Below are 15,519 nucleotides of genomic sequence, written 5' to 3'. Positions count from 1 at the left end.
GACCGCTCAAAGAACCACCGGCGAGGGAAAGAGAAGAGTGCCGTTCACTGGTTCACACGGGGCCGGGAATAACGCCTATTCCCACCAGAAGATGGGAAGAAGTCACAGCTCACAGAGTGTTGGGGAGAAAACTCAGGAAGGTCTTGCCCCATTAGTAGGAAAGATTAGTCTGAAATTAACCACTGTTGTTGGCTCACCTAACAAGTCATAGCAGCAATACCCAAGAGGATCAAACCCTTTCTGTGTATTAGCAGCCTCCCCCAGGGAAAGCAAAAAAAACACTAACAAGAACACGAAAGTATCCCATGCTCAGCAAGGAAAATTTCACAACCTCTGGCATTAAAGCACAGAAAGACATGATTCTTAATTAGGACTATAATCACTCAATGTCAAACTGGAACAGACACTAGTGAATTCAACAAAACAATTAAGAAATAAGATTAATTCCACACAAACTCTTCTAGAAAATTCAAAAGGAGGGGCTATGGTTTCAATGTGTCCCCCCCAATTTATCTACTGACATTGGGTTGTAAGGTATCAGAACATGGAAGGCTCTGGGATTGAGAGCCAGAAAGCAGCACAGTAAGTAAGGCACCGAACGCCCACAGGGCTGACTGTGGTTTGAGTTCCAGATCAGTAGCTTGAAACTCACGCTGGGCTTGTGTGCATATGTGACCAAAATCCCAAGAGGAGAATGGAGGAGAAGGGATTGCAGCATGGCCATCTCCTTTGGGGGATGATTTCTCACTTTCCCTCTTTCTGTCTCTCTGTCTCCAGAGAGGGCATATGCCCATGGCAAAAAAAAAAAAAAAAAAGAAAAGAAAAAGTAGGGCAAGCCTTGGAAGGTGACTAGGGTTCAAGTCGTCAGGGCAGGCCCCCATGGTTGAATCCTGGTGGCTTTATATAAAAAAGGAGAAAGACCAGAGACACAGACAGTCACCTGGGCTCTGTCTGGCCATGTGATGCCTGCACCCAGTCAGAACTCTGCAGAGACCCCACCTCCAAGAAGACCCTCCCAAGGTGCAGCTCCTTGTCCACAGACTTGAAAGCCATGAGCTAAATGACATAATGTGGGGTCTACCCCCAGAATTCAGAGTTCATTGAACCTTCAGAAATGATCTGATCGAGTATTGGCCCTATTGTTTGTGTCCCTGGTCATGGTATGTGTTTCCTTTTGCATTCTGTATCAGTATTAAGCCTTTATAGAATTTGTACGGGATATTGGCCATTTACTTCCTGTCTTTCTGAACTGGCATTTCCTGTTGTGGCCTTACCAATCGCCATTATTCCTGTAATTGTGGACAGTTTTTATGATCTCTTTGGCTTATAAATGCTGGTCTCCAACAAAACCATAAATTTGTATGAGGATATAAATCAATGTCCTGCTTCTATCTTAGGGTTTTCCAGTTTAAAAACATGTTACTAGTTGCTTAGTAATAAGGCTAATTTGGGTCAGGCGCAAGCTTGTTTTTATCTTATCATGGCAGATAAACTGTTCACAGCCTGGTATGTGTTTTGAACACCAAGGCCTTCCAGCGTGTCATGTCTTACACGTTGTTTAGATGATGAACTCAGCATTTGCTCTCGTGACATTGCTCCATGGCACCTATTTTGAACGTGTAGAAAGGATGTGTTCGGGCCACAGTGGATATAAATTTGACATCTATATTTTGTCTTGAAGTCATTTACATGCAATTAAATTTCAGGCAAATGTGTACTCCGAATTTTGTAACCATATGGAGTACACTAAAAATTGCTCTGTGTTTCTCATCTTGCATACTATAATAGCTGGAGAAAAAAACACAACTTTTTCAAATGACCTGAGGTGGGGCAACAAATAGGCTCCTTCTCATATGATAACATGGGTCAAACGATAACTGTTCATTACCAAGTGGAAACAGATTTGGAGAACGCATTTGACACAAGTACTGTGACCGATTAGCAACGTCTGCCAGGGTTTGGAAATGGAGCGTGGCAATATTCCATGTTGCATATTTGCCATTCATTGCAAGGAGTTTCATGTTTATCTGTCTACGAAAACGATTAACTTGTTAGTGGTGAGAGAGAGGGGTCCAGTTTCACTTTTTTGCAGATGGGTGTCCAGTTCTTCCAGTGCCATTTGCTGAAGAGATTTTCTTTTTCCATTGGATTTTTAAGAGGAGCAAGCCAAACTATAAAAAATGGGCATTGTTAACCTTAACTCAGTATATACCAGATGTCTTCACTCAATGGCAGAAATGGAAAGATTTGAAGATATGATAGCAGGGAGGGCAGGTGTAGACACTAGAGGCTGTATAGGAAGGGGGGTGGGTAATGACGGGTGGGAGGAAATGAACATCTGACAGACACAAGAATGCAAAGCCCTCTGCTGAAAGTGATATATCTGGTAATATCTTGGGTTTGGTTACCATGCTCCGCATGCATGCCTGGAAAGACCATGCTGTGTACTATAAAGATGTGGAACCATCACATGTACGTAAGAAATGGTAAAATAAATTAAACAATTAAAGATTAACTTGAGTTATTCTGATGCAGGGAATGACAATTATGGCCAAGAAGAAGAACGAGTTCTTACTTCTGTCCCTGGAGATGCCTCTCTTCAAGAATATTACATGGATGTCGCTTTCCTCATAGATGCTTCCCGAAGAGTAGGAAACGATGAGTTCATGGACGTGAAAGCTTTTGTAACTTCAGTGCTTGATTATTTTCACATCGCCCCAGATCCGCTGACCTCCCGCTTGGGAGATAGAGTGGCTGTCTTGACCTACTCTCCCGAAGGCTATCTGCCCCAGTCTGAAGAATGTCCTGTCTACCTGGAATTTGATTTGGTTACTTATAACAGCGTATACCAAATGAAAGGTCATCTGAAAGACTCCCTCCAGCAGCTCAACGGGGATGTTTTTATTGGCCACGCTCTGCAGTGGACGATTGACAATGTCTTTGTAGGAACACCCAACCTGAGGAAAAACAAAGTTATCTTTCTAATATCTGCTGGTGAAACCAACCCTTTAGACAAGGAAGTCTTAAGGAATGTGTCTTTGAGAGCCAAGTGTCAAGGCTACTCTATATTTGTGTTTTCCTTTGGTCCTCTGCACAACGAGAAGGAGTTGGAGGCATTAGCCAGCCAGCCCCTGGACCATCACTTAGTTCAGCTTGGCCGGACTCACAAGCCCGATGTGGACTACATCATCAGGTTTGTCAAGCCGTTTGTCCATTCGGTTAGACGTAAGTATTCAGTTTTCTATTGTCTCTGCGATCGACGTACTGTCTCGTGTACAATTTATCAGCAGATTTAGTAAAATGATCCTCACTTCCATGAAGAGTCATGAGGTGTAAGTGAGTGGGAGGCAGTGAAACCTCTCAGAGAAAAATTTCAGATCTTGTTTACTTGAGCCTCGCTGCCGCACTGTCAAAGTTTCTGCCAGGAAATCTTCCCATGGGGAAAAGTACCCCTTAATCTTAATCTGTGAGTGTTTCCATGTGCCAGGTTCCTTAAATCAATTGCATCATTTAATCCTCAGTGCAGCCCTCAAAGGAAAATATTCCTATCTCCATTAGTCAAACAAAAGAAAGAGGTTTAGAGATATTAAAGAAATTGTTCAAAAGCTCACAGTTTGTCATTTCAAAAATTCACAATTGGTCAATTCTAGACTCAATCCTGTACATTCTGACCCTAGACTGTGGAGTCTCGATCATTAACCTGTATTACAGTCACTGAACCCTTGACAAGATATACCTCTGCAATAAATGCTGTCCCACTGTCACTCCCCTCTGCTCGGTGCGAGGACTTCTGTTTTGTCTTTTCATTATAAATTAACCTTGGTTCTGACTTGAATTCTTTTTAAAAATTAATTGATTGATTTTTTCCCAGCATGAATTCACTGTGTACTAGTCCAAAGATATTACTATACATATTTTCATCAACAGATAGTTTTCCATTTTTATATCCCTTAAATGTTTTGTTCCCTTTTTTCCCTTGATTTCCTGCCTATGAGCCACTGGAACAATCTCTTCTAGAGTCCGCATTTGAGACAGCTGGCTCGGACACAGGCACACGGGTGTTTTACGGGTGTTTTTACACAGCGGCGGTGTGAGAGTGGCTGCCCAGCCTGTGGTCTTGCATTTAATTTTATATATGGGAATTGGAGCACACCCAAGAGGTCGTAGCATCATCCGAGTCCTAGTTTGTGCCAGGAATTAGCAAAGAGGCAGAAACTACAGTGAATGCTTGTCTGCAGCTCCTTCGAATTAATTAGAGAATTAAAGGGTTGGAGGTTTTCTGGGGTTCATAAAACTCCAGAGCTTGCCTAATCCTCAGAAATCTTGCAATATTGGAGTTACATTTAGTAGCAGGTAAAAATGGTGCCTTTGCCCAATCCCAAGATAAATAGCACAGACGATTTCAACAGCTAATACAGTCTTTGCAGAAGATCCTCCTTCCATAGGAAGGAGAAATGAGGAGACGTCCCTGAATTATGTCACGAGCCTGAGAGGTGAAAAGCATGGCTTTCTTTTTAACTCCGTTACTGTGCTATCATTAACTATGCAGACAAGATATTTCCGTTCAGAGGGTGCTTATTTTTCCAAGTCCCTTATAAGATGAATTTGTTCTCGAAAACACTGCCAACCACAGGAAACTGTGAACTGACTTTGCGTGGTGGCCATAACATGGAGAGGAAACTTGGGACTTTCTTTCCTTCCACTTTCTTCCCAGGCGCCATCAATAAATATCCCCCCAAAGAGCTGAGAACCAAGTGTGTTAACATCACGTCTCCCGACCCAGAGGACACGAACACAGAAAACACTATACTGTGAGTTTAAAAAAATATCAAGTTTGTTAACACTACAACTAGAAACAGTATTTGAGAAAATAATTTGAAGTAAATAGCATTTTCGTTTTGGGGATGCAAGTTTTGGGGGTTGCTGTGTGTTGTGTGTGTGTGGTGTGTGTTAAATGCTACCAGTATGTGATTACACTGCAGGTCTGGAGCTAACAGTCAGACATGACCCGTGTTAGAAAGAACTGTGTTCCCATTGCTGCTTTTACCAGAGAAAATGAAAGAATCTTACTAGTACCTTCCTAATAGCTATGCAACGTGATTCTGGTATTAGATATGACCAACAAAACAATTGTATCAGAGCGTAGATGTAACAATCTTAGAACAGAAGAAAAACATGAAAAAGAAAAGGAAATCTTTGCCATTTAGAACAAAACTCATATGTGAAGACTGGCAGGAGGATTCTTTCAAGTTTGATTTTACAACCCTAAACACTCAATAAAAGTTTGGCAATGAAAATAATACTGGCTCAGCGTCCTGAGCTACCAAAACGAATGTCTGATACTCCCTCAGAATACTGGAAAATGTCTCTGAGTTGAAGTTTATTCACAAACTGTGCTTGGACCACTCCAGTCACACCCGTGCAATGGATTCCTGTATTGACGTGTGATCTTGCAGGGAACCTGGCTGACTAACTTTTCATCTTTCCCCATCGTCTCAGACTCATCCCCGAGGTGTACGAAATACAGACCGAGGACGGTGAGCTGTCTGGCGAGCCTGGGCCCCAGGACCAACACTTCTTTGCCTTAGGGAGTGGCCAGAGTACTGACCCTGGAGTGGCTACTGATTTGATCCAGAAGTTATACATGCTCTTTTCTGCGGGGGAGTTGATGGTGAGAGACAGGGAAGAGTCACATTCAGAAGAAATCGCAGCTCAAGAGAACGACAGACACGGTAGAAAAGGTAATGCTGACTACGTAGTGCGTAGATCCTGTCTGAATCTTCCCCTCACGGAAGATGGGCGGTGAGAAGTTCTTGGGGAGTAGAGATGGACAGGGGTAGGGGTACTTTTGTTTTTTCTGCAGAAAATGGCCCATGCATGGTCACACAAGATTTTTGTCCCTCTATGACATGCCTGACAAGTGGCCATTAAATTGTCCACGTTATTATCTCCATTAATTACAGAGTTGGTTTTTTTCACATTTTTCCACCTGTCAGATATTTCCTTTCCTAACACCGAACCCACTGTCTGCCCACCACTTCCCCACTTAGAGTCTCTAGCGGCCTCACCATCCTGTCGTCATATCTTCAGCTCGCTTAGCCTCTGCCGCAGACACTCAGTGCAAATTGAGTGGGGACATACAATGTGTAACTCGCTTCACTCAACATTAAGTCTTCTATGTTTACCCATTTTGAATATCAAAAGGGTAGGATCTCGTTGTTTCCTATAGCTTTGTAATATTCCATAGTGTGTGTGTGTGTGTGTGTGTGTGCACAACAGTTTTTCAACCCAGTGATCAGTTGGGGGGCACTTATGTTGATTCCATGCTGTGGCAATTGTAAATGATGTTGCCATAAACATGACTGTGCAAGTGTTCGTCCGACTGAGGGTTTTCCTATCCTTTGGGTAGATACCTAAGAGTGGAGTTACTGGGTCTTATGGTGGTTCTATTTATAGGTTTCTGAGGAACCTCCACATTGTTCTCCACAGTGGCTGTACTAATTTACATTCCCACCAACAGTGTAGAAGGATTCTCTTCACCACGGTCTCACCAGCACTTATCATTCTTCATATTTTTTAATCTTAGCCATTCTGACCAGGATTAAGTGGTGTCTCAATGCAATAAATATATTTACAATAAATAAATAGATACATTTCAGATAAAAATGTTTATGGTTTACAGAATCATCAAAATTTTAAAAATATGCTGTTTTTGACAAATTCCAATGACTATCTAGAAAAAAATTTAACGCATAGACACTTATAGTCATATAAAATAAAAAATACTAGTAAATACACACATTTTGTTGCAGAAAATTATGATTAGGCAAATAATAAAAAGTTTGAAGGTATATAAGTACATTACAGTTTGGATAAAATTCTGTGAGGAAAGTGGAATGGAAATACAAATTTTAGAAGACAAACATATACTACAAACTACTTGGCTTTTAATCGTTAGCATATTTATAGCTATTTCAAATGGATAATGACGGTATTGGATCAATATATTTAGATTCCTTTGCATACATTAAAAGAGAAATATTGAAGTTTTATTATTAGGTGTCAATTTTTAACGATATTTCACAAATTATATCCTTTTGCAACTACTTAAACTCACAATAAAAACAATTAGATGTTAACTTTAAATACACTCAGCAAGAAGTATGTGTGTGGGCTAGCCGGTGCCCTGGGGCTTAGGGTGGCCAGAGCCCACACAGCGGACCATGCAGCTGGAGTCCCAGACCCGGAGGCTTGAGAAGTGCCAGACACGTGTGTGTCCACAAACCCAGGACGGAGATGGAGCAGGGACTGCCGGGGCCATGCCCCATGGTGGGGGTGCTTCCTCACTTTCTCTCTCTCATGCTCTCTGTCTCTCCTGCTAGCGCACAGACTCTCTGGCAAAATGTGTGTTTTTGTTTGTTTGTTTTTTTAAAGAAGTACACAATTTGCTTCTTTTCGATGTGGGTAAGTAAGCAAGTGTTTGAAGACAGGCTGGAGCGTCTCTGAGTTTCTGTCCTAGGCCACCTTCCCCTAAAAGCCGACCCTCAGGGGCTTTGTGAGTAGGTAACTTAGGACGTGCTCACAGGGTTCGCCTGCCTTGCAAGAGAACCAGGAAAGACAGAGGAGCAAGTCAAACGAGGGTGTCATCGCAGACGAAGTCCCATAGGGGGCAGCGTAAGCCTGATCCTTCAAGGGAACTTACACAGAAAGAGGCTGCAGAGAAACCCGGAATGCGGCAAGGACAGCAGGCTTTCTAACTCCCTCCCAGACCACTGACCCAGGGCTGCCACAGGAGGGACGTGGGCGCCACATACTGCTGACGCGGGGGTTCGAGTCTCTCAAGTGGCTGGACCGCATCTCTGCAAAGAGCAGGTGCTGGTGGCTCCCATGGCAGTCAGGACAGGCGGAGGGAGGAGGTGAGAGGGAGGGTGTTCTAGAAGTCAGTGCTAACAGAGAGAGAAAAGCAGAGGGAATTGGAGCAGAGCTCTGGCACCGTTCAGTAATACCAGCACGGAGCTTGCTACACACAGGATCTGAAGCTATGAAAGCGCCGGCATTGGCCAGGAAGAAGCATGCCTGCAGTTCTCCTTACACGTTACTCATCTGTGACCACATCGCCCTGCATTGGACTTTTATTTTGACTATTGAAAATGGCACAAGTTGTTTGTGTTTGTTTTTTCTGAAGCATGTGGAGGAATCGTCTCTGGGGGGGGGGCACTGTCAACAAACAGCGACAGTAAGAGGGTGTATATTTTTATGTTCTGCAGATTGTGAAGACATGAGGTGATCATTCAGAAGAGCACATGGCTCCTCCACTGGCATCCACGGGGTCCTGAACAGAAAGTATGAATCATCTTTTAGAAGGAGAGTGGTGGGTGACGAGAACTTTCACGAACACAGCTGGCTAGTAAGATGCCAAATTCATTCTCTCCGATTTGAAGGGAAGACTTTTCGGAATGACGATACCCATGAGCAGACCCCAGAAACCAGGAGTGTTATGTCCCCTGAGAGCTGGGAAGTGACCTTGGAGGGTGAGCTGGGTCTTCTCACACAGCTCTGTATGGGGCAGCCGTCTGTGGACGACACATCTGCTTCAAGACGAATGACAAATTTTGTCGTCATTTTCATCACATTTATATCTTAAATTAGGCTCTTAGGTCAAAAGCATGTAGAATAGTTGTGGGGTTCCCCAGGGGTGTCACCTACCATTTACAGAGCTGGAAATGTGCGTCGACACCTTTGGTTCTGGTACAACCCTAATACCGCACCTCACACTGGCTGTCCTGTGACACCTCCGTGAGTTCTTGTCACCATTCACAGCGGCGCTTTCTCGTCACCAGGATATTTACAAAAAAGTGCAGTTTGTGAGAAAGAAAACGGTGAGAAGAGGCTACTTTAGGAGCTTCTGTTGTGTGCTGTGCTGTTTGGTGGGTACTTGGGTTTTGCTGTCAAATATGTGTTTGAAGCATGATGTGGCAAGAGGCAATTTGTAAAATAAAAACAAGTCTGACCTGGAATTTGTCCTGACGCTTTTTTAAAAAATGAAATGATAAAACTCCATTGAATTTTTTTTCATCCGTTAGTACAAATTGAGTGGGGATATACAGCGTGTAATTTTCCAAGTCTGGCTCACTTTGCTCAGCATTAAGTCTTGTGTGTTCATCATTTCGAGTCACACGACGGGGTCTCATTGTCTGGTGTAGCTGCGAAATGCCCCCGAGCCTGCACGTGCCACGCTGTTTTACCCCGTCATCAGTCTTACACACTTAGGCTGGTTCCACGTTTTAGCAGTTGTGAGTAAAGCTGCAATAAGCCTGTATGTGCAAGTGTCTTCCCAAGGGAGTGCTTCTCTTCCTGCCCTTTGGGTAAATACAAGGAGAGGGATTACTGGGTCGCAGGGAAGTTCCCTTTGTAGGTTTTTGAAAACTGACACTTTCACTCAATCATGGTCTAACTTAAACTCATTAGAATAGTAGTACACAACTAAACATATTTGAACAATGCAAATAATACGTAAAATAAGCCAAGTGAGTTAAATTGAAAAATCCCTTTATTTGGTCACAGCAATGACTCAGCCGATGAGCAGGTGCGTATTGTATTTTAAAGAATGACTGTGCTGATGAGATAGCACTATTGGTAATGTTTGTGCTTTTTCCATTTAATTTTTCTTATAACGGTTGTCCGTATAACTAAAAAATATCCAGTCAATTAATTCTAGGTTGTCAAACTGTGAAAGGTTTCTGCCCTAGGGTGTGTGTGCTCACCAGAGACACAGAGAGGAAGAGAGAAGTCACCCTCATGGGGGAGGGCCATCCCCAAATCCCTTCCCTGTTCTCCTCTCAGGATTTGGGGCACACATGCATATACTCCTGGCATGGTTTTCACCCACCGGTTCTGGGACTCAAACTGCAGGTGGCCATGTGGGAGTCCAGTGTCTTAACCACCACTCTGCCTGCGAAACCCAGTTCCCTGAATTTTAAGTCGCCATTATTGCACTCCAGGAAGTTCTAAAGGAAGCTCTACTCATTTAGTAAAGTTTGATTGCCCCCAAGAGCCTTGTTATGTGTGCTGTGTGTAATGCATGAAGAACGCTTCGGGGACCGAATCTGATCAAGAAGGTGAAGCCAGGGCCGACTCCATGACCTCGTGGTTACGGTGGCCAGATCCTGCCTGACTGGCCATGTCATGGGAGGCCCAGGTCTGGTGCCTTGAGAAGCACACTGCTGTGTGTGTGTGTGCGTGTGCGTGTGTGTCCATGAGAAACACACTGCTGTGTGTGTGTGCGAGCATGAGAAAAACACTGCTGTGTGTGTGCATGTGCGTATGTGTGTGCCCGTGAGAAGCACACTGCTGTGTGTATGTGTGTGTGCATGTATGTGTGTGTGTGTGTGTGTCCATGAGAAACACACTGCTGTGTGTGTGTGCATGTATGTGTGTGTGTGTGTGTCCATGAGAAACACACTGCTGTGTGTGTGTGCATGTGTGTGTGTGTGTCCATGAGAAGCACACTGCTGTGTGTGTGTGCATGTGTGTCCATGAGAAACACACTGCTCTGTGCGTGTGTGTGTGCGCGCATGCACGCCCACAGTCCTGAAAGGAAAGATGGAGAAAAAGGAATTTTGGAATGACCATTCCCCATGGGGGAAGGGGAATGCTTTTTCCTTTCACTCTGTCTCTCCGTCTCCCTAGCAAGCACATGCATCCTCTAGGGCGGAAAAATTTTAGAAGAAAAAAGAAAAGGAAAAGATGTGATGTCAGAGGAAGCAGACTCTGCTGATGAGCATGTACCGGTGCAACTTGGACAGCCTTTTAGCAGTGTCCAGTTAGCGGATGATTCACACTCACAGCCCACCGAGCCACCACGAGCTCTGTCAGCTTGTAAGAAGCAAGGAACCAAATACAAACACGCTCATTGCTGTGTGCACGCTTTGGTACAGCTGAACCAGCTAAATACCCTAACGTGCTGTATGCACCCGACAAAGTGCGGTGCAACAGCTCGACTGATAAACTGAAGCCGTATCTGAAGAATGGGCAAATCTCCAAGCAACCTGAACCAGGAGCTGTAAGTGATACGTATGACACCACCGACTCCACATCTGCAGGCCTGGGCAGCCCCGAGTGTTGTTCTAGCACTGGAAACTGCAGTAAGAACAGTGGCACCTACGGGGTGGCCGGCACTGGTTGGAAACAGCCGTTACGTCTCAGTGGGGTCCAGTTGCCATGCCACGTGTCATTCCTCAAGCTGGGTGATGGGAAATAAGTACTCCGTGTTCTATTCCTCATATAATTTTGGATGCTTGATATTCCTAATTTTAAAAATAGTTAATCAAGTCAAAAATGCAAAATTCAAGTAAATTCTTATGTCTAGGACTATATTGGAAATTGTAAAGATTTTTTAAAAAAATAATGAGCTTGCCCGTCAGGAGTTAGCAATAAGTCAAGGTCACTGGGGTTTGGCAACAGCCTACAGTGACGGTTCTCAAACACCGGGTACTGGGACACTTGCCTTCTTCACTAGATGTCCCATAATTTTGGTCAATATATAAAATTACTTATTACTAAACGTATGTTCACTTCCGATATGAATTTTATATCTGATTGGTGACTTGAGATTGAATAGCAGAAATACCACTCCTCTTCAAAGTGGTACATAACTTAACTTGTTTGGGATGGTGGGCATAGAATCTGAGAAAATTAAATTTTACCTTTAAGAATTTAAAAAATATATTATGTGACTTTCTTTTTCACATATTAAAGCATACCGTGAGATCGTAATGTTCTTACATGGGTGCAGGAAGACATGGGCAAGTCAGTGGAGTGATACAAAGTTCCAGAAAGAGACCCAGAGAAAAGCAGAATTTTAACCCACTCGTACTTGTAATGGCTCGGCTGGGTTCTGTTGTTCGGAGTCGACTCCGTACGGTAGGGACCCCAGCATGCGTTATTTACAGGGTGTTCCAGGTCAGCCCTACGGGGATCACCGTTCAGGGGCCTGTGCCTCAGGGCCTGCTTCTGGGTGGGAGTGGAGGGCCCACCAGGCCGCTCCCCAGGCAGCACAGACAGGTCAGTAAAATGCTCTTTAACTGAAGTGCAGAGGAACGGCATGGAGAAACTCAGTCTGCCGCCCACAATTTGTACATCAGTTTGCTTTTGCTTTTTTTTGCATATTCCTCCCATGTTCACCTGCTGACTCATCTCCTGAGTTTCAGTAGTGGCTCCAACACTAGCAACTGTGTGACTAAACCCGGGCGGCCTCCTCGACGGTGTCCTGCTTCCTCGCCTGTAAAATGACCCGCCACGTGGGTGACTAACTGCTGTTGTCGCTGTCCCTCTGCTACTCTCCCGAGTCCTTTGACAGTCCTGTAGGGCTGTCTGGCCTTTCTCAGATGTAACCCAGAAATTAGGGGACAGCTTGTGAGCCTCCTCTTGGGCCAGAGGGTAGGGATGACAGGACCATGTGGAGGAGCACTCCCAAGAGAGAAATAAACCAAGGGTTAACCAGAGCCACGGGGTCCGACTGCCCTCCCGCCATCGCTGGAAGATCGTGGTTTGGCCTGATTCCAGGAAACCAGTGGGCTTCCTCCTAGGAGGTGAGAAGTGTTACTCGGTTCTGGGCTTTGTGTTCTGTTCCTTTGAACAGGAAGACCTTGCCGTTCAGTCTCGAGAGGAGAGTGTGGAACATTTCTGCTGAATCCTGATTACACCGCAGTGGTCCGTAAAGCGCACTAGCCTCTCATGTAATGGCGTGAGGATAGTAAATCGCACAGAGACTGGCTCTCACTTCTCACACTCACGCGACGGAAACGCGGGAAGACGTTTTCCTGAATCGGGAAGAAGACTTTACAGCTGATGCAGGAGCCCTGGAGCTTGAGAAAGGATATTTCTCCTTGAATGATCCACAGGTCCTAGATAACTTATGAGCCAGGACGCCTGGCACGGCAAGGTAATGGAGCCCAGAAATAAACGACGTGGAACTCCGAGCTGCGCTATTGAAGAGTTATGAAAGCCACTGCATGTTTAGGGTCCTGGTCTTGGCACCGGAACTAAGGTCAGGAAATGCATGCTGGTCTCAGCTCACCAGGGGGCAGGAGGGTGCCCAGTGATGCCATTTCTTACCTGGCTGCCCCTTCCTTCCTGTCCATGAGGAGAACTTAAGCGTACCGTTACCTGAAAATGGATGGGAAACTCACCTGCTGGGGGTTCTGAGCCACTTTAGAATCCCTACGTAGTTGACCGCACTTCGAGTCCTGGACCTGGTGGCTTAAAAATCATGCTGGGTACGTATGCATATGTGCCCAAATTCCCGAGAGGAGAACGGAGAAGGTATTGCAGTGTGGCCATCCCTCCTAGGAGGTGATATCTCTTTCTGTCTCTTTGTCTCTCTGTCTCTCCAGTGAGCACACATGCCCTATAGCAAAAAATCTCTCTCTACAAAAAGAAAGAAAGAACGAACCCCTACGTCATAAAAGAATCCTAGAATTCTCCTTTCTGACTACTTGGTAGAAGATGGTTTAGTGTGGCCTTACTCCTAGACTTTCAAGAGTCAAAACAACGCAGATGGCAAATCTTGAAAAGTGCAGACTCAGAACTCCTGTAATGGGGTGTCTTCTCTGCGCCCCCTTCCTCATCCTCGGGCTGCTTTGTGAACACCGAAGTCCTCCTGACCTGCACTTGAGTGAAGAGCTACACAGTCCCCACTAAGATGAGCATCCTCGGCACCACGCCTCCATAAAGCTACAACCCTGCTTGTCTTCACTCCTTAGTCATGTTCTTGAAGGAGTCTGTTCTTCTCCTTTCACTCAATGACCCAGCAAGACCTCACTTCCACCCTGCTCCGCCCACTGCTTTAGCCAGTCCCAGGTTCTGCGTGGCCTTGCCCTCTGACCTCTCTGTGGTACTGGGCACCACTCACAGAGCTCCCCTCCCTGGGCTTCTGAGACGGAGGGGAACCCTGCGTTCCTCCTGCCTTGCTCTCCATTGGCACCCATCCTTCCCCTTAAAGGACAGATGTTCCTGAAAAATCTCCAGAAATACAGCCAAGAACACCGGCTACTTGCCTGTCGTATCTCTGGGCCAGAAATCAACGGTTGCACAATGGGGAAAAGGGTCACCTCAGGCAACCACCTGCTTTTACTAAACCCAAGAACTTTTCTTCTTTCTTTGACTTTTGCTCTAGGTGGGTGAAAGGAAGCCTAATTCTGTGGGTGCCTGTCCAATTATGATTTAGTCGTGAGAACGTGTTTGAACATCAGAGAGTTTAGGGTTCAGGGCATCAGATAGAGCGTTTTGAGATGTCTCAACACAGTGCCGTCAAGCCTGCCCTCTGGGTGGATGGATCACTAGGCTCAGCAGGGCCGTGAGGCTCAGACTCATGGCTTTGAGAAACCCTTCAGAAAGACTGATGTCAGCAGCAAAGGACACAGTAACAATTGTGAATTGACAACCTTCAGAATGGGAGAATATTTTTGTGAAATATGCCTCAGATAAGGGACTGATAGAATACACAGGGAACTCAAGTGGCTTACTTGGAAAAAAAATGAGTAACCCAATTAAAAGATGGGAAAATGAGCTGAACAAAAATATCTCTCTAAGGAAGACATACGAACAGCCAAAAAGCATATGAGGAAATGCTTGACATTTCTCATCATAAGGGAGATGCAGATTAAAAACACAATGAGATACCACCTAACCCCTGTCAGAATGGCAAAGATTCAAAACATAAAAAGTGATAAGTGTTGGTGGAGATGTGGTGAAAGGGGAACCCTCCTACACCATTGGTGGAAGTGTAAACTGGTTCAGTCACTGCAGAAAACAATACGGAGTTTCTGCAAAGATCTGCAAATAGAACTACCATTTAATCCTGCAGTCTCACTTCTGGGTATCTACCCACAGGACAGGAGAATGCTCAGTCAGAAAAACGCTTGCACATCAATGTTTACTGAGGCATTGTTCACGATCACTAAGACATGGAACCAACCCAAATGTCTATGAACAGATGAATGGATTGAAAAAGTGTGGCACGTACACTCTATGGAATAGTACTCAGCTATAAAAACAAGATCCTGGCACTTGATAGGAAGTGGTTGGATACGGAAGACGTATTGCCGAGTGAAGCAAACCAAGATATGAAAGAAAGAAATTGTATGTATCCACTTAATATATACCTACTATCCACACTTTATGGTAGAGATCGAAATTTGGAAGGCATAAAAGAAGTGAAAATAGCGATGCTGAAGACAGTGTGGAACAGGGGGAGAAGGGAAGAGTATAGAGAAGGAAAGCAGGAGAACAAATAGAGAGGCATGACGTTTGTGGGACACAGAAATGGTTTATCACCTGTTGATGATGACGTGTATAGTATTCTCAACTGGACTGGTCTGAGAAGTATTTCATGTTAGGTAAATTCTCTTTACAAGCCAAATGATGTATAGTGATTGAATGTTTTTTTTTTTTTCTTTTTGGAGAGGTTTTTTTTTTTTTTTTTCGCTTATGGGGGGGGGGGTTCCCCGGACGAGGGGG

The 15,519-nt window shown here is 44.7% G+C and overlaps 1 protein-coding gene across 1 annotated transcript in view; it reads left to right on the top strand.

Moving 5' to 3' along the window:
- COL6A5 (collagen type VI alpha 5 chain) overlaps nucleotides 1–9,009 on the top strand; it is an 84,683-nt gene extending 75,674 nt beyond the window's left edge. The window contains 4 exon segments of the mRNA XM_006158515.2: nucleotides 2,536–3,225; nucleotides 4,715–4,811; nucleotides 5,500–5,741; nucleotides 8,268–9,009. Of these exon segments, the coding sequence (XP_006158577.1) occupies nucleotides 2,536–3,225; nucleotides 4,715–4,811; nucleotides 5,500–5,741; nucleotides 8,268–8,287 (1,049 nt within the window). The 3' untranslated portion in view covers nucleotides 8,288–9,009.
- Nucleotides 9,010–15,519: the final 6,510 nt, after the last annotated feature.

Source organism: Tupaia chinensis, unplaced genomic scaffold (assembly GCF_000334495.1).
Source record: "Tupaia chinensis unplaced genomic scaffold, TupChi_1.0 Scaffold000601_1, whole genome shotgun sequence".
Lineage (NCBI taxonomy): Eukaryota > Metazoa > Chordata > Mammalia > Scandentia > Tupaiidae > Tupaia > Tupaia belangeri.
Note: the sequence above shows the minus strand (reverse complement) of the source record. Positions and strands in the feature narration are given on the sequence as shown.